Source organism: Anabas testudineus, chromosome 17 (assembly GCF_900324465.2).
Source record: "Anabas testudineus chromosome 17, fAnaTes1.2, whole genome shotgun sequence".
Classification (NCBI taxonomy): domain Eukaryota; kingdom Metazoa; phylum Chordata; class Actinopteri; order Anabantiformes; family Anabantidae; genus Anabas; species Anabas testudineus.
Genome location: NC_046626.1, coordinates 20,135,239 through 20,154,396, shown reverse-complemented (window position 1 = coordinate 20,154,396; position 19,158 = coordinate 20,135,239). Strand labels below are relative to the sequence as shown.

The window sequence follows — 19,158 nt, the reverse complement described above, 5'->3', positions numbered from 1 at the left end:
ACACTGAGAGGTGAAATGGCGCAGAAAGGAGTTCAGCTGGACCGAGAAACCTTCTCTTGTTCCATCTGTCTGGATCTACTGAAGGATCCTGTGGCTATTCCCTGTGGACACAGTTACTGTATGAACTGTATTAACAGTTTCTGGGATGAAGAGGATGCTAAGAAACTCTACAGCTGCCCTCAGTGTAGACAGACCTTCACACCGAGACCTGTGCTGGTTAAAAGCACCATGTTAGCAGTTTTAGTGGAGGAGCTGAAGAAGACTGGACTCCAAGCTGCTCCTGCTGATCACTGCTATGCTGGACCTGAAGATGTGGCCTGTGATGTCTGCACTGGGAGAAAACTGAAAGCTCTCAAGTCCTGTCTTCAATGTCTGGTTTCTTACTGTGAGAAACACCTTCAGCCTCATTATGATGTAGCTCCTTTAAAGAAACACAAACTGGTGGAGGCCTCCAAGAAGCTCCAGGAGAACATCTGCTCTCGTCACGATGAGGTGATGAAGATGTTCTGTCGTACTGATCAGCAGTGTATCTGTTACCTCTGCTCTGTGGATCAACATAAAGGTCACGACACAGTCTCAGCTGCAGCAGAAAGGACTGAGAGGCAGAGAGAGCTGGAGGGGAGTCGACAAAAACTCCAGCAGAGAATCCAGGACAGAGAGAAAGAGGTGAAGCTGCTTCAACAGGAGGTGGAGGCTATCAATCACTCTGCTGGTAAAACAGTGGAGCACAGTGAGAAGATCTTCACTCAGCTGATTGGTCTCATTGACAAAAGAAGGTCTGATGTGAAGCAGCAGATCAGATCCCAGCAGGAAACTGAAGTGAGTCGAGTCAAAGAGCTTCAGGAGAAGCTGGAGCAGGAGATCACTGAGCTGAAGAGGAAAGACGCTGAGCTGGAGCAGCTCTCACACACAGAGGATCACAACCAGTTTCTACACAACTACCCCTCAGTGTCAGCACTCAGTCAATCTACACACTCATCCAGCATCAATATCCGTCCTCTGAGATACTTTGAGTATGTGACAGCAGCTGTGTCAGAGCTCAGAGACAAACTACAGGACATTCTGAGGGAGACATGGACAAATATCTCACAGACAGTGACTGAAGTGGATGTTTTACTGTCAAATCCAGAACCAAAGACCAGAGCTGGATTCTTAAAATACTCACAAGAAATCACACTGGATCCAAACACAGCAAACACAAACCTGTTATTATCTGAGGGAAACAGAAAAGTTACAGTAATGAGTGAACAACAGTCTTATTCTAGTCACACAGACAGATTCACTGTATATTATCAGGTCCTGAGTAGAGAGAGTCTGACTGGACGTTGTTACTGGGAGGTGGAGTGGAGCAGGACAGAAGGAGTTGATGTAGCAGTCGCATACAAGAATATCAACAGAACAGGGAACTGGAAGGAATGTAGATTTGGATTCAATGATAAATCTTGGTCATTAATATGTAACATCAGTTACCTATTTATATACAACAATATCCAAACTCCAGTCTCAGGTCCTCCGTCCTCCAGAATAGGAGTTTACCTGGATCACAGAGCAGGTGTTCTGTCCTTCTACAGCGTCTCTGAAACCATGACTCTCCTCCACAGAGTCCAGACCACATTCACTCAGCCTCTCTATGCTGGACTTTGCCTTGATTTCTCTTATAGAGACACTGTGGAGTTCTGTAAACTGAAATAGACAGAAGTAATGTATTTAATGTTTATTTCTTCCTCATGTTTTTGTGACATTACTTCACAGAAATCAGTCAAATCAAACAAGAATTGTCAGAACGTCTTTATTATCTCATTATTTCTTGATTCTTGTTGAATTAATTGAGTTGGAGCTGTTTCCTGTGTTTAGTCATGAAGGATATCACTGCTCATGACAACTTTTCTTTCCTCAAACTGACATTACTCCACATGACAATAACTTCTCTCTGCTCATAACGTTTGTTGAATATTTCTTTGAATGGATTTGTCTTCCACTGCATATGAACAGAAATCACAACAGATTTCTTAGAAATCAAAGCTAGAAATTGATGGTTCTTTATCAAAGGGATGTTGTTCTGAACATTGTGTAAATTGAAATGGAGTAAATTTGACAGATCTAATAAAACAGTAAATACTGTGATGACAAGAAGTAAAGATGCTGTTTATCTTTTGTTCCCATAACTGAGAGTCTTCATTAAACCGACTCTATGAATGAAGTCAATCTTTACATGAAACCTGAAATACATGTTAACATTAAATGTAGACAATGAATCAAACTACCAGCTTTAATGAACAGTGTCAGTAAAATACATTGTGTAGATGAATTAGTGACGTTGTACTTCAGAAACAGTTTAGTAACAAGAGTATTAATTGAGTTAATTAGTTTTCTACATTCCTGCAGCATTTGAAGGCAGCAGGACATGTGTTGATAAATCTACAGCCAGATGTTCCACAGAGCAGTGTCATTACGTTCAACCATATCCTCATATTTAGTTGTGTCAGACGTGGGATAGGCAGCGATTCTAGGATCAGACCTTTATGGAGGCTCAGCCCCTAATGAGAACAACACATGCAGACAGTGCTCTGCTAAAGTGCTCAACACACCTGCTGAAATCACTCATTTTACTGGGAACAATTACTACATTCACATTTTTCTGTCCAGGATATTTTCATTTACAACAATCAGCAGTTTAATTAATAGAAGTGAATTGAATTCATTAACTTGAATTTTAAATATGTTAAACCTTTTTTATTGAGAGTTGTCAGTTTGTTCAGCTTCTCTCTTCTGACCACATCAGACATGATATCGTCCACATCAACTATTTAACTACAGGACCAGAACAACACCACGAACTTGGAGAAAACTTATTCTAATGTTGATCCACACAGTCGTCACTTAGTTTCCAAAGGTCGTGGGATTATGCTCACTCAGTCCTGGTGTCCCACTTCTCGTTGGAGGTCTCGTCTCTTGGATGCCCCGTGTGGTTGTGGTAGATGGAAATTCTGACAGGTGTCATAGATAATGAAGCTAAAAACAATATAGTTAAAATCAGAATAAGTTTGGATGAAGAGAAAAGTGGAGAGTTTACAGAATTCATTGGTGAAGTGGATCATCCTTTGAAATCCTAGAAATGTGCCGGGCCTGGTTCTGGATCTGCTGTCATTGACCCAGTTTGTTTATTTCTCAGGAGACGTCTGCTGCTGGTTGTTTTTCATTAGGTTCTTATCGATTCTCTCTGATTCTGTTCCGTCCTGTTCTTACTGCTGATTTCAGTCCTGGTTCTACTTTGTGCTGCTGTATCTGGGAGTAATGATCCGGGGGGGGTTGACTTCATGCTGGTGAACTTCTTGTTCACAGTGTGTCTATGACGTGGGAGTAGTACAGAGGAAACCAGCAGTTTGATGGTTAATTATTTTTGTGTGTTTCATTTTCTACGTTGTTATTTTCAGTGTATTTGAACTATTTGTTGCTGGGTTTTATTTCTATTGACTTTGCTCCAGTGATGCTGTTCTTCTTTAGTTGTTACTGTTTTTTCTGGGTGTGTTAACAAAGTGCTGCTAAAATCCTTTTTCTCCATCGTTGACCTTTAGTAGGACGAGGGGTCAGTGGGTTTCTAACACGGTGTGTTGGTTCAGTTTGTTCCAGGTGAACGTGTGGAGGTTGCTGTGATGATCTGTCCCCTCTCCCATGAACGCTCTCATTTATTGTTTTCTTAAACTTTGGTGTTAAACCCTCCTGGAGGAGAAGCTCGTCCAGTAGTAGAACCTTTGAATTATACGGTGTAAAGATCATTTTTAGGACAATTGTTGTATTATTATTGTAATTAAAACTGAATCTGTAGCTTTTAGTGGGAATTTATTTGTTTTATCTGGACTTTTCCTATTTTGTAATCAAATTGAGTTTCTTTGGTTGAAGCCACGCCTCTGACCTTTTTATATATCTGTGTGTGAGTAGATCACGGTGGGAAGTTGAGAATTCACATCAGCCTCGTCTGGTCACATGTAGCATCAAATTTTACTTCCTCTACTTTTATGTACACCCTAAATCTACTGTGAATAATCAGTCCCATCCTTTCCATGAGACCTGAATGCAGCATCCGTGTTACAGACTGACACCTGTAAACAAACGGACACAGTGTGAAATCTGAAAACTGATGCACAACACAAGAAGGTGTCTTCATCCTAGTAACCAGGGATGCAGTGGAGGACTTAGTGTCCATAGTTTTCTGTTGTCTTTACATCTGTGATGGTCAACGGTGTCCAACTGGTTTAGGTCAAAGGTCAGTAAAACATCCTAAATCTAGTTGTTTCATGGTGGTAGTTTGACGTGTGGCCGTTTTAAATGGGATTTTATTGTAGTTGCAGCATTGTCTATAGAATTATAGAATTCAAATATCATCATGGTTTATGTTTTGAGCTACTAACATTCAGGCTGCTAACGGCATCTGTCACAGCTCTTTGTTTGATTCTGTTTTGGTTTTTTCTCTCACTCCCCTTGTTCACACTCCTCCTCAGCTTTCACCGCTCACACCCTAACCATGTCCAGCTGGAGACACTTTACCAGTCAAGGTCAGAATCGTCTTGACTCTGAACAAAACTTAAATCCTTCAGATATAATGAGAACTGTTCTCAGAGTTTATGGGGAAACATTTGGTAAACTTGGATTATATTAGATTTCATTTGATCCACATTTTAAAATTGTCATTTGATGATTAGTTTTATTTTTTCAGGGTATCTTCACTGAGAGTTTCGCTTTCATTTACATTTATTTCTAATAATATTTCTACATACTCCTACATGGGGGTGTCGCTAATCACAGCTCAACTAGAAGATTGAGCTGTGCTGTAAATATAGGATAAGGTAAAAGTCCCTTTCAGAGAAATGTCCTATCCAAGGTATATTGTTCTCAACACTTTGTAAAGTTGAAGTTAATGAATTTGACACATCTAATAAAAGTGTTGATTAAAATTATAATAGATCATTTTTCCATAACTATGATTCTACATTAAATTATAAAGTAAATATGGACAAGAACTCACTGAATGGGACTAATTTAATGAACTAGAATCATTGAATTAGTTGCCAAACTGCAGGTTAATGTAATAAAGTACATTTGTTTAGAAAGATGGAGAAAGTCTTATCACCTGTCTTCATGTCAGGATCTGGTTCAAAGCTGATGGAGACATTTTGAGCCTAATATGAGAATAAAACTGAGACAGTTTTTCTCCTGAAACTCCACACATCACACGAAGTTCACGTTAAGAGCACAGGAACATTTGTCAGTGTCTCTTTTCAACTTTCTTCTCTATTATATGTTGTCACAGAGAAATTAGCTGAGTTCTCTGTCATTTGTTTTGTGACTCCACTAAATTTGTGACTTCAGTCACTGACACTGAGACCAGAGTCCTACAAATGGACACGAGATCAAGAACTGAACAGATTCTGTCATAAAACAACAGACTTTGTGTCAGACTCCATATTTTCATGAAGATTAAACCTCACACTGAGGTTTTTACAGAGTTTCAGTGTTTAGCTCTGTTACCTCACAGACAAACACCCCTGGGTTGTAATGTTTTAATCCAGATGTTATTAAAACTTTGACTCAGTTTCTCAAAGGTTAAATTAAATCTGTCTTTACTTTTTCTACATTAACAATGTTTCAGAGAACTTAATTATAATTCATCATGTGAATAAGAAAATAAACTTAAAATATATATTAAATCATCAAGAATAACCCAGAATGACATTATATTGATTTTGTTCAATATATTTTATTATATAATTAGTACTTTTGTAACTTCTTAGTTTACAGTCTGGTTTCTCTGTCCCTGTTTTTATTTTCATATAACAGATTTATCGTAACTGTTTACAGACCCCTCCACAGAAAGTTAAATCTAATGATGCTGAACCCTGGTTCTAATTTCCCATTTTTAATGTAGGTTAACAAACCTTAATTATCTGTTTTCAAGACTGTTTCTGTCTAATTTCTGACCAATAAAATTTTGGGGCAAAATTAAGAAAAAAATACAATTAAATAAATGAGTTGATTTAAATTTTTTGAGATGCTGCTCATGTCAAATTATTATTATTTTCTATATTATAACAGAGATTAAACATCAAAACACAATTGCACCATTATTCTGTACTTAGTGATCAACAGGTTTGTGGTCTTGTGGTTTAAATAGCAGCAGGTGAAGTTCACACACCAAGGAGAAAAAACTGTATGAGAGACCAGGATATTTCCACGATCAGCCTGGTTCTTCATTCTTCAAAGTTCCTCATTTTATCATCTTGTTGGTTAAATTTGAAAAGCTGCTAACAGTTTATTTATCTTGCAGCTCCAGAAATGCTGATCTCAGTCTTATGAATATAGGTCCACTGAGGAGCTTGAAGTTTGCAGTAAAACACCATCAGTGTTGTTTATGATGGTTTCACTCAAAAACTTGTAAGAACTTAAAAATTCAGCTTTGTTCCAGTTAATTCTTTACTTTAATTCCTGTCTGTGGATTTTATGGGAAGTACTTTTTGTCATTTTAAGAGAACCTCTAAACTTAGAAATGAAGAATTTACAACTTAAAATCTGAGCTGCTCATCTGGAATGAATCAAAGCCTGATTAACTCCTTTTCTTCCTGCTCTCTCTCATGTCGTCCATATGAATATTAAACAGGTTATGATTTTCTAATTAAGTAAAAACTCTTAAATCAAATATACATTAATTGAGCTTTATTACAAAACGCATTTTATGATTTTGTTGTAATCATAGACAACTCATTTTTGATTCAAACGATGACAAAAAGTCTGAGTTTCTTCAATTTACAGTATTTAGTATCATTTAACATGTAAAGTGATGGAAATTACAAAGATTATACTTAAAGGAACAATATGTAGCACTGACACCAAGTGTTTCAAAGCGGTACTGCAGAACAAATTCAAACTATTTGGCAGAGCTGAAGCTCAAAATTTGGTGTAAATATCTTCTGACGAGTTTTTTTCTTTCAGCTACAGTAATGTTAATGTGAAACTTATCAATTATGACGCACTAAAAACATTCAAGGAGAAAAACAGCTGTCAGTTTAGTTTGATGGTTTACAGTTGGTTCTGTCAGTACAGTTTGTCAGTGAATCCACACTGGTCTATATTTGTATAGAAATAATAAAGTGCTGCTGGTTTCTGTGCTATTTTATCTTGACCTCCTGGAATGAAATGAGCAGCTGACTTGTTGTTTTAGGTTCAGAGATCATGTCGTTTCCTAGTGTGTAGTTCATGGTACCTTTATTTAAAGTGGAATGAATTTACTGAGTCATTAGACTTTAATGAATTAAAACAAAGTCAAATAATTTTGGAAAAATTCTAGTTTTTAATAAAATGCTCAGAAACATGTAAGTGTAACAGATTAGAAAAGGCACTTTATTTTAGAATTATTATTTTTAAGTATGTTGTGAATTTTATTTATTGTTATGAAGATTTTATTTAGTATTTGTGAATTTCTCTTTTTATTTGCACTTTGTTTGTCCCTCCTGGGGATCTGTAATGCTGCACTTCGCCTTTTCTGTTCCTCCTGAGGTTCCGTACCTCTGGAGTCTCCGCCCCCTCCCCTCACTCTGTCTCTAGTCCTCTCTGAGGTCGGTGCTGTGGAGGAACACGGGCGGCGCTATTATGCTAATTTCTTTATAGCATGACTTGTTTATTATGTTGTTTTGACTGTATAACTTTTGCTTTTAAAGTTACTGTCACATTGAGCCATTTTTGTTGAGTTTTGACCGCTAGTATACGTTTTATATCCGTTTTTGTTTTACTCTTTAGCAGCAGCCGCCATGTGGTTTGTTAAAGTAGCTGTGTAGAGTTTTCATTGTATTTCTCATTGAAACTTTATTTTTGTACATACAGGGATCAGATGTGCAGGACAGGACAGAAAACAATATGTATTATTGTCTTCTGCAGGTACGTTTCTTTCCATTTTGTTTTCATGTCTGTTGTTTATATCCCGTCATCCAGCCACATGCAATAGTTTAGTTTATCTGAGTGTATTTTCATGGTTTATATTCAATTGTGAAGAAAATTGTTAATATTTGTTATTGTGGTTTGCAACATGTAAAGAAAAAAAAAAGTTTTTTTTTGTAATTAGCTGCTCTTGATTATAAAAATACTATGTAAAGTATAGATTGCAGCATTGTATACAGGTCTAAATATTGTATAGAGCCTCTGTAATAATTGTTGTAAGTCTATGTTATGAGAGAAGACCCCCTTTTCCCTCACACTGCCGCTAGTCATCGCTGAGGGGGTCAGATGTGCAGGACAGGCCATAAAACAATATGTATTATTGTCTTCTGCAGGCATTGTGAAGAGCGAATAGAGCAAAGGAAAACAGTATTCAGCGTGACTATCATGTGTGTCGTTCTACACCCGTTACATAAGAACACAACAAAGGGTTAAACACACAGTTTCTCTCTAAAACCGCTCCTGTTTCTGGAATCAATCAAAGCCTGATGACCCTCCCTTTACTTCCTGCTCTCAAACACAGTGAGCTCCACTCTGTCCATTTATTTCCTTGTTCCCTCCTCTTCAGATCTACAGTTTGAGGATGGGTGGAACCAACATCTGGTGAAGTGTAAGAGCTGACAGACTCCATTCACTGCACAAACACATGTTGTTGATCAGAGCTCAAACTAGTTCAGTTCTAAGAAAGTAAAACTTTGAAATGGCGCAGAAAGGAGTTCAGCTGGACCAAGAAACCTTCTCTTGTTCGATCTGTCTGGATCTACTGAAGGATCCTGTGACTATTCCCTGTGGACACAGTTACTGTATGAACTGTATTAACAGTTTCTGGGATAAAGAGGATGGTAAGAAACTCTACAGCTGCCCTCAGTGTAGACGGACCTTCACACCGAGACCTGTGCTGGTTAAAAACACCATGTTAGCAGTTTTAGTGGAGGAGCTGAAGAAGACTGGACTCCAAGCTGCTCCTGCTGATCACTGCTATGCTGGACCTGAAGATGTGGCCTGTGATGTCTGCACTGGGAGAAAACTGAAAGCTCTCAAGTCATGTCTTCAATGTTTGGCCTCTTACTGTGAGAAACACCTTGAGCCTCACTATGAATCACCCACTTTTGAAAAACACAAACTGGTGGAGCCCTCAAAGAAGCTCCAGGAGAACATCTGCTCTCGTCACGATGAGGTGATGAAGATGTTCCGTCCTACTGATCAGCAGTGTATCTGTTATATCTGCTCTGTGGATCAACATAAAGGTCACGACACAGTCTCAGCTGCAGCAGAAAGGACTGCGAGGCAGAGAAAGCTGGAGTGGAGTCGACAAAAACTCCAGCAGAGAATCCAGGACAGAGAGAAAGAGGTGAAGCGGCTTCAACAGGAGGTGGAGGCTATCAATCACTCTGCTGGTAAAACAGTGGAGCACAGTGAGAAGATCTTCACTCAGCTGATTGGTCTCATTGACAAAAGAAGGTCTGATGTGAAGCAGCAGATCAGATCCCAGCAGGAAACTGAAGTGAGTCGAGTCAAAGAGCTTCAGGAGAAGCTGGAGCAGGAGATCACTGAGCTGAAGAGGAAAGACGCTGAGCTGGAGCAGCTCTCACACACAGAGGATCACAACCAGTTTCTACACAACTACCCCTCAGTGTCAGCACTCAGTCAATCTACACACTCATCCAGCATCAATATCCGTCCTCTGAGATACTTTGAGTATGTGACAGCAGCTGTGTCAGAGCTCAGAGACAAACTACAGGACATTCTGAGGGAGACATGGACAAATATCTCACAGACAGAGACTGAAGTGGATGTTTTACTGTCAAATCCAAGACCAAAGACCAGAGCTGAATTCTTAAAATACTCACAAGAAATCACACTGGATCCAAACACAGCAAACAAATATCTGTTATTATCTGATGGAAACAGAACAGTTACAGTAATGAAGAACCCACTGTCTTATTCTAGTCACACAGACAGATTTACGTCACATAAGCAGGTCCTAAGTAGAGAGAGTCTGACTGGACGTTGTTACTGGGAGGTGGAGTGGAGAGGGAGAGAAGGAGTTAAAGTAGCAGTCGCATACAAGAATATCAAGAGAACAGGAAATGAAACTTGGTTTGGATACAATGATAAATCTTGGTCATTAGGTTGTTGTCAACAGGGCTATACATTTATGCACGACAGTGTCGAAACTCCAGTCTCAGGTCCTCTGTCCTCCAGAATAGGAGTTTACCTGGATCACAGAGCAGGTGTTCTGTCCTTCTACAGCGTCTCTCAAAACATGACTCGCCTCCACAGAGTCCAGACCACATTCACTCAGCCTCTCCATGCTGGACTTTGGCTTTCTTATTATGAAGACACTGCAGAGTTCTGTAAACCGAAATAGACAGAAGTAATGTATTTAATGTTTAATCTTATTTCTTTCTCATGTTTTTGTGACATTACTTCACAGAAATCAGTCAAATCAAACAAGAATTGTCAGAACGTCTTTATTATCTCATCATTTCTTGATTCTTGTTGAATTCATTGAGTTGGAGCTGTTTCCTGTGTTTAGTCATGAAGGATATCACTGCTCATGACAACTTTTCTTTCCTCAGACTGACATTACTCCACATGACAATAACTTCTCTCTGCTCATATCGTTTGTTGAATATTTCTTTGAATGGATTTGTCTGCTGATGTTTTTCTTCCACTGCATATGAACAGAAATCACAACAGATTTCTTAGAAGTCAAACCTAGAAATTGATGGTTCTTTATCAAAGGGATGTTGTTCTGAACATTGTGTAAATTGAAATGGAGTAAATTTGACAGATCTAATAAAACAGTAAAAACTGTGATGACAAGAAGTAAAGATGCTGTTTATCTTTTGTTCCCATAACTGAGAGTCTTCATTAAACCAACTCTATGAATGAAGTCGATCTTTACATGAAACCTGAAATACATGTTAAGATTAAATGTAGACAATGAATCAAACTACCAGCTTTAATGAACAGTGTCAGTAAAATACATTGTGTAGATGAATTAGTGACGTTGTACTTCAGAAACAATTTAGTAACAAGATTATTAATTGAGTTAGTTTTTCTACATTCCTGCAGCATTTGAAGGCAGCAGGACATGTGTTGATAAATCTACAGCCAGATGTTCCACAGAGCAGTGTCATTACGTTCAACCATATCCTCATATTTAGTTGTGTCAGACGTGGGATAGGCAGCGATTCTAGGATCAGACCTTTATGGAGGCTCAGCCCCTAATGAGAACAACACATGCAGACAGTGCTCTGCTAAAGTGCTCAACACACCTGCTGAAATCATTTTACTGGGAACAATTACTACATTCACATTTTTCTGTCCATAGTATTTTTGTAGTCCCTAGACTAATACCTTAGGAAACTGAATAACAATACTTGTTAAGTTTAGGAAACTATTCATAACCAGTTCTTTATTTTTGTAAAATTATTACAGATGTGTTCAGTTTCTTTATTAATTAATTTGATGTTTAGGTCAATAGTAATAATAATAATGTAGTTTGGTTGCAGTGTACTATGGTCAACGTGCTTTGAACAACCAATGAGGTTTAATCCTGTTATGGTGATTGACGTGTCGTGACGGTGGTTCAGTGGTGTGATTGGCTAATGGGCGGGAGTTAGAGAGGTCAGGAGGTCAACTTGGATAAGAAAAATGTAAACAGAGACATTAAGAAGTAAAATTACAGTTTTTAGTGTGAATATTGTTCTTGTTCCTCCAGTTGTTGAACCAGCTACAGCACAGTGGACTACAGTACGTTAAGTAGCCGTTTAACGTCCTGTGTTGTTTGATTAGCATGTCGGGCTAACAACCAGCTAGCTGAGAAGAGACGTCTCCAGAGCAGATATCGCTCCAGGTGAACAGGAGAAAGTCCGACAGCTCCTCTGGAAACAGGAGAGACGTTTTAGTTCACCACGTTCACAAGAGTCGACCAGGAACAGGGGGTTTGTTCTATTTTTATTTTACTCATTTATTTTTCTATTTGGTGGCCGGATGGTGTGTGTGTGTGTGTGTGTGTGTGTGTGTTAAAGTGAGAAGGTCACATACAAATATTCAAAGGTTGAACACAGTAGTAAACTGTATCAGTGAATTATGTGACAACTATCAGGTGATATTTTATTTGACTCAACAAAAGTACTTTTATTTATTTTCCCTTTGAATTAATACATTTGATGATAATTTGTGGACATAGTTGTTTTTGTGATCTGGTTTATAGGTTGAGACAGAACAGTAAACAACTTATAAGGAGAAGTGGGAGTATTTTACTGACTGATTTCATTCTGTCTTAAACTTAAAGCGGTGTTTATAACTTAACTTGTGGAAGTAAAGTTTATGAGTTCGTAAGTATGATTTTGTTGTAAACACAGAAAACTCGCGTTTGATTCAAATATTGCCACATAAAATCTGAGTTTCTTCAAATTACAGTATTCATTTATATTTATTTAACACCGAACAAGTAGGTAAAGTGACTTGACTGGAGTAAATCTTTCTTATGCTACAGACTGAAGACTTCAAATTAACTCTTGTACTCTTGTAGTGAAGATTAAAGTTTTATCAGTTTGTTTTATCATAGAAATACATGTTATGTAGGAGTCATATTTTAACGTGAAACATGTTTTAATTAAAAAATATAAAACATAGTTTCAAAGAAAGTTAATCACTGAGTATAGGAATATTATTTACCTCATCATAAGTAGTCAGGTGGGTCGTAACGCGTTACTTTTACTCTGTTACATGTACTTGAGTAACTTTTTTAAACTGTACTTCTATGAGTAGTTTTACTGCAGCATACTTTTTACTTTTACTTGAGTATTTTTGTGTAGAACAAACTTTATTCTTACTCAGCTACTTTCGTCAAAGCGGGAATAAGTCGTCAGTCCTGGTCGGAACAAAGATGGCGGAGCTACAGACGTAACAATGAAGAGGATGAACAACATGTTAAAAACATGTTTAGTTTACACACAGTGAAAATGAACAGCTTCGTCATGTGGTGTCTTCTCTGTCTGCAAAAACAAACACAGACATTTAGAGTATAAAAACTAATCTGAGGAAACATGTCGTGGTAAGTTTAGCTGTTTCATTTAATGTTACAATGTTAGCATGTTTAATTAGCAAGTAAGCTAGAGGCTAAAAATATAAGTTTTTTAAATTTGTTCTACTGGATAAGTAAATGCAGACATGTGGTAGAGTTACTGTGTCCTGTGTAAAACGATTTGTTTATTATATCGTTAATAACCTTTAAATTCCTCTTCAGTTTCGGTTCTGTAGCGTTTGTGTCTGTGTGGTGGATTTTGTTATTTCAATTTCAAACCACAGGGTGACAAGAGTCAAACATCAGCAGTGTGGCAGCCTGTACATTAGAAAAGTAAGAATAAAGCACTGACCTACATTCTTATGAAAACCACTCCAAGAACATTGAAAGCCAAATATTATTGAAGTAGTTCAATAATCTGAAAATACTAAACATGCAGACACAGTTTATTGTAAAGTGAATCCTCTGTTGTTTGCTGCCATTTGGAGGACAACTTAATATACACGGGAAAAGTTTAGTTGTTCAGAAATTTATGTTATGATACGTTTTATTCATCTTATTTTATTATTTGAAATGTCTGCGTTATCATTTTAACTGGCTGCAGTGTTTACATAGTTTCTAAGAAAATAACTACATAAATCGGACATTACGATGAAACAGTTACTCAGTACTTGAGTAGTCTTTTCACCGAATACTTTTTTACTCTTACTTGAGTAATATTTTGGATGACTACTTTTTACCTCTACTTGAGTAATGTTATTTTGAAGTACAACTATTCTTACTTGAGTACAATTTTTGGCTACTCTACCCACCTCTGCGGACACCTACACTTATTAATGTATAGTTACTTGCTCCCTGTGAACATTTCCACTGTCGTTTTGTATTTGGTTGTGTTTTCTCTTCATGCAGTTGTTTTTCTAAATCTTGCTCCTATTTCATCAGGTTGATGAAGCTGTTTTCTTACGTTGGTTGTGTTTTGTTCTTTTGTTAACTTTAACTATTCTGTAAGTGAATTTTAAAAGAAATGTTGACACCCATGAATAAAAGCTACACGAGTATTTGTACATTTGGGTTACTGTCAGTCTGAGTTCATAAATGGTTCAAGATTTCCTTTTCATGCTTCTTTTGTTATGTTACAATGGTAAATTAAAGGGAGAAATAAGACTTTCATACAATCAATACCGTTTTCAGGTGAAACACCAAACAGCTGTGTTCACATCATTTGTGAGGGGATCCAGCTTTGATTTACCTGCGCCTGCTGTTGTCTTGTCTTTACACTACATCTTCAATCTTTAGGACCAAGATAAATCTGCATGTACATTGGAATTCATTCAAAACTAAGTGACCTACATTCATCTAAATATTTTGTCTGCTTCTTTGTGCTCACAGCTCAAAGCACAGTCACAGCTTGTGATTACAGAAATCCATGTCCATTGACTGAATATGGCTGTTAGTGGTACATTTATTTCTTGGCTCTATCATTACATCATGTTCATGTAGACATTTAAGCAGCATAAGTATTTACAGTATCAGTAATAAAGCAGCCTATTGGGCTGTATGCCATTTGTGATTGTTTAGTTTTTCATGCCGTCTTTTTATGTTGTGCAAAGAGGTTTGAAGGTGAAAATTAAGCTTTTAAATATTATGTAATGCTATTACAATGGCACAAACTATTAATAATATGCTAATATGAAGGTTTAGTCTGTTTTTTATTTTAAAGCTTTAAAACGTCTGTGTTTTTAATAACATTAATAACTTTGAGTTGTAAATCTCAGTTTTAGCTGCACAAAAAAAGTGATTTAAACTTGCAACGAGTAACATGATATATTTGTTTTAATGTCTACAGCAAAGGTTCATTTCTCTAATAAATTGTTAAATCTGTGTGTATTTAGATATATGAGGCATTGATGAATACTATATATATACTGTACATATATAGTTTGAGGTGACAGTTGGTGTTAGTGACTGTTTCTCTCACTAATCACTGACTGGAGGTTTTTAGAGTTTGTTCTTCTCCTATTGAAACTCAGAATCCTCCATGTTTCACGTGTGTTCTGGTTTGTTTTGCACTAATTTTAGTTTGTGTCACCATCTACTGGAGTTAATGTGCAGCACAGGATGTTTGAAGTTTATATTTTATAGCATATGTGTCAAACCGGCGTGTAATTATATCCAGCCTGCGAGATAATTTTATATATTATTGTTATTAAACTACAGATCCCATAATGCAGCGCTTCAGCTGCCTTGCCGAACACTTCCCGCGTTAATCAAGTCTAGTTTATGATGCTCCACCAATTTTAGGGATCAAAAGTGGAAATGCGAGTTGGCATTTCTGGCTGACATACAGTAAAAGCTCATCTCAACACCTTAAACCTCCAGCTCCAGGGACGTGACCGCATGATCACTGACATGTACGACGCAGTGAAGGCATTTTAAGTGAAGCTGCTTTTATGGGAGACACAAATGCACCAGTGCAACTTGCCCCACTTTCCCTGGTGCCAAGTAATGTTGAACCAAGTCGGCACAACGGTGTTCCCAAATACACACTTTGCTGATAAACTGAGTTCTCACAGCGCTTTGGGCACTTTGAAGAACAAAACATGAATTTTGAGTTGCTTCACAACCCATTTGCCGTCGATGTGGAAACTGCACCTGTGCAGATTCAGATGGAGCTGATTGAGCTGCAGTGTAATGGCTGAAGGTAAAGTAGGACACTGCAGGGCCTGCACAGTTCATTCACTCCTTTCCGCAGAAATGCCCCAGCTCCGGCAAAATGGTGTAGGAAGGACTTCAGCCAGACCAGAAAACAACGTCTTGTTGTCTCTGTCTGGATCTAAATCCAGTGACTATTCCCTGTAGATACAACTACTGCATGAACGGCATTAAAACCACTGGTAGAACATGAAAACTCTACATCGTGTTGGTGGATTCAATCCTAAGCCCTTCTGGCTGAGAGGCAACTGTGCTAAACAATACATCACTCTGATGACCTCATTCTGTGAAATGTGTAATGAATAAAATGGAATGACTAAATCATTCTGTACAACAATCTGAAGTATTTAAATTTAGGTCAGATAAATTTTAGCCTATAATTTTAAATTTGATTTACAACCTTCAACCTGATGTGAATCATATTAAACTGGAAACTTTTCCCTTTCATGTTACACTAATGCTGAAGTTTGGATACTTAAATATTCCTTCACTGGAATATTGTTTTAAGCTGCCAAAGGCCCAGCGGAGACTGAAAACTACAACAACAAGAGGACGACTTCAACCTACTAATCAGATAACAAGAGGTTAAAGTGCAGATAGATCTCTGCAGGAAATAGATTGATCTGAGTCAAAGTCAACAACAAAGACTGTAAAATGGGTTAAACAGTAACTCAACTGAACCAAAACCTAATGACTCCTCCTGTTTCTCCTCCCAAACACAGTGAGCTCCACTGTGTCCATTTATTTCCTTGTTCCCTCCTCTTCAGATCTACAGTTTCAGGATGGGTGGAACCAACATGTGGTGAAGTGTAAGAGCTGACAGACTCCATTCACTGCACAAACACATGTTGTTGAGATCAGAGCTCAAACTAGTTTCACTTCTACAGAAAGTGAAACTCAGACAGTTGTTGACACTGAGAGGTGAAATGGCGCAGAAAGGAGTTCAGCTGGACCGAGAAACCTTCTCTTGTTCCATCTGTCTGGATCTACTGAAGGATCCTGTGACTATTCCCTGTGGACACAGTTACTGTATGAACTGTATTAACAGTTTCTGGGATGAAGAGGATGGTAAGAAACTCTACAGCTGCCCTCAGTGTAGACAGACCTTCACACCGAGACCTGTGCTGGTTAAAAACACCATGTTAGCAGTTTTAGTGGAGGAGCTGAAGAAGACTGGACTCCAAGCTGCTCCTGCTGATCACTGCTATGCTGGACCTGAAGATGTGGCCTGTGATTTCTGCACTGGGAGAAAACTGAAAGCTCTCAAGTCCTGTCTTCAATGTCTGGCCTCTTACTGTGAGAAACACCTTCAGCCTCATTATGATGTAGCTCCATTAAAGAAACACAAACTGGTGGAGCCCTCCAAGAAGCTCCAGGAGAACATCTGCTCTCGTCACGATGAGGTGATGAAGATGTTCTGTCGTACTGATCAGCAGTGTATCTGTTACCTCTGCTCTGTGGATCAACATAAAGGTCACGACACAGTCTCAGCTGCAGCAGAAAGGACTGAGAGGCAGAGAGAGCTGGAGGGGAGTCGACAAAAACTCCAGCAGAGAATCCAGGACAGAGAGAAAGAGGTGAAGCTGGTTCAACAGGAGGTGGAGGCTATCAATCACTCTGCTGGTAAAACTGTGGAGCACAGTGAGAAGATCTTCACTCAGCTGATTGGTCTCATTGACAAAAGAAGGTCTGATGTGAAGCAGCAGATCAGATCCCAGCAGGAAACTGAAGTGAGTCGAGTCAAAGAGCTTCAGGAGAAGCTGGAGCAGGAGATCACTGAGCTGAAGAGGAAAGACGCTGAGCTGGAGCAGCTCTCACACACAGAGGATCACAACCAGTTTCTACACAACTACACCTCAGTGTCAGCACTCAGTCAATCTACACACTCATCCAGCATCAATATCCGTCCTCTGAGATACTTTGAGGATGTGACAGCAGCTGTGTCAGAGCTCAGAGACAAACTACAGGACATTCTGAGGGAGACATGGACAAATATCTCACAGACAGTGACTGAAGTGGATGTTTTACTGTCAAATCCAGAACCAAAGACCAGAGCTGAATTCTTAAAATACTCACAAGAAATCACACTGGATCCAAACACAGCACATTCAAATCTGTTATTATCTGATGGAAACAGAAGAGCAACGGTAACTAAGCAACATTATTCTAGTCACACAGACAGATTCACTTCATATTATCAGGTCCTGAGTAGAGAGAGTCTGACTGGACGTTGTTACTGGGAGGTGAAGTGGAGCGGGACAGGAGGAGTTTATATAGCAGTCGCATACAAGAATATCAGCAGAACAGGGAGCTTGAATGAATGCGGATTTGGATTCAATGATAAATCTTGGGCTTTAAATTGTCACCAAAACAATTTTTATTTTCAGGGCAATGGCCTTAGTTTTCACATCTCAGGTCCTCCGTCCTCCAGAATAGGAGTTTACCTGGATCACAGAGCAGGTGTTCTGTCCTTCTACAGCATCTCTAAAATCATGACTCTCCTCCACAGAGTCCAGACCACATTCACTCAGCCTCTCTATGCTGGACTTTGCTTTTACCAGTCTACAGACACAGCTGTGTTTTGTAAACTCCAATAAGCAGCTGTCACTGCTTTGTATCTTACTTATAAGTTTCCTGGCTGAAAGTTTCTGCCAAATGACTAAATGTCATTTAAGGTACACTTAAGAAACAATTCTATGACCAGAACAGATTTCAGGGCTGTATTGCGACATTTCCATATCTGTTGATATTCGAGTTTCTTAAGTTGAACATATCCTTGTCTTGTTATTGCCAGTGTATTGACATTTCTCAATGTGAACGTTTCAATTTCTGTAAATATTTGTGTTGCCCACTGGACCTTAACAGAGAAATCATCAGACCTTCTTTCACAGTATCAACGATTCTTATTCTCACAACTTTTTGAATTTGTTTTGTTTTTATTTTAGTTTTTTGTGTGAACTTGAGGCCATTACTTGTTGTTTTTCATAAAGATTTAGAATAAAGCTGTCGTGATGGTTTATTATGTTTGTCAGAGACATTTTCTACTTATATTTTGAAAACTTATGTGATAAATATTTCTGGAAAAAAAACTAAAAAAAAAAAAAAGTTCAACCACATTTCTAGTGCGACCTGAATGAATATACTGTATAATGTGTATTTCTGTATAGAAATATTTAAAATCATATAGTAAAAAACAAACTAGCATATATAAAGAAAACTAAAAAGTATATGATCATCAAAAGCAGCTGGTTAATTAATTAATTTCTTTATGTAAATAAAGCCTATCATAGTTTATTAGCTGATCATATTATGAACTGAGCTCTTTAAATGAATTAAAAACTAAAGTGAAGTCAAATAACTTTAGTGGAGTGAAATAGTTAATTAACTGTTAACATGGGACCCTGTGGAATAACAAAACTACC

General features: G+C 38.1%; 3 protein-coding genes across 3 annotated transcripts; all 3 read left to right on the top strand.

The window, feature by feature from the left end:
- On the top strand, window positions 1-1,712 carry LOC117152985 (tripartite motif-containing protein 16-like). The gene has a single exon (XM_033326485.1). The coding sequence runs from the start codon at window positions 16-18 to the stop codon at window positions 1,690-1,692; it is 1,677 nt and encodes a 558-aa protein (XP_033182376.1). The 5' UTR covers window positions 1-15; the 3' UTR covers window positions 1,693-1,712.
- A 6,402-nt stretch (window positions 1,713-8,114) lies between these two features.
- On the top strand, window positions 8,115-10,455 carry LOC113172045 (tripartite motif-containing protein 16-like). Its single transcript, XM_026374849.1, has one exon. The coding sequence runs from the start codon at window positions 8,684-8,686 to the stop codon at window positions 10,352-10,354; it is 1,671 nt and encodes a 556-aa protein (XP_026230634.1). The 5' UTR covers window positions 8,115-8,683; the 3' UTR covers window positions 10,355-10,455.
- Window positions 10,456-16,647: 6,192 nt separating this feature from the next.
- Window positions 16,648-18,755, top strand: LOC113172064 (tripartite motif-containing protein 16-like). Its single transcript, XM_026374875.1, has one exon. It carries the CDS (start codon window positions 16,663-16,665, stop codon window positions 18,331-18,333), a length of 1,671 nt encoding a protein of 556 aa, XP_026230660.1. The 5' UTR covers window positions 16,648-16,662; the 3' UTR covers window positions 18,334-18,755.
- The last annotated feature ends 403 nt before the right edge of the window (window positions 18,756-19,158 follow it).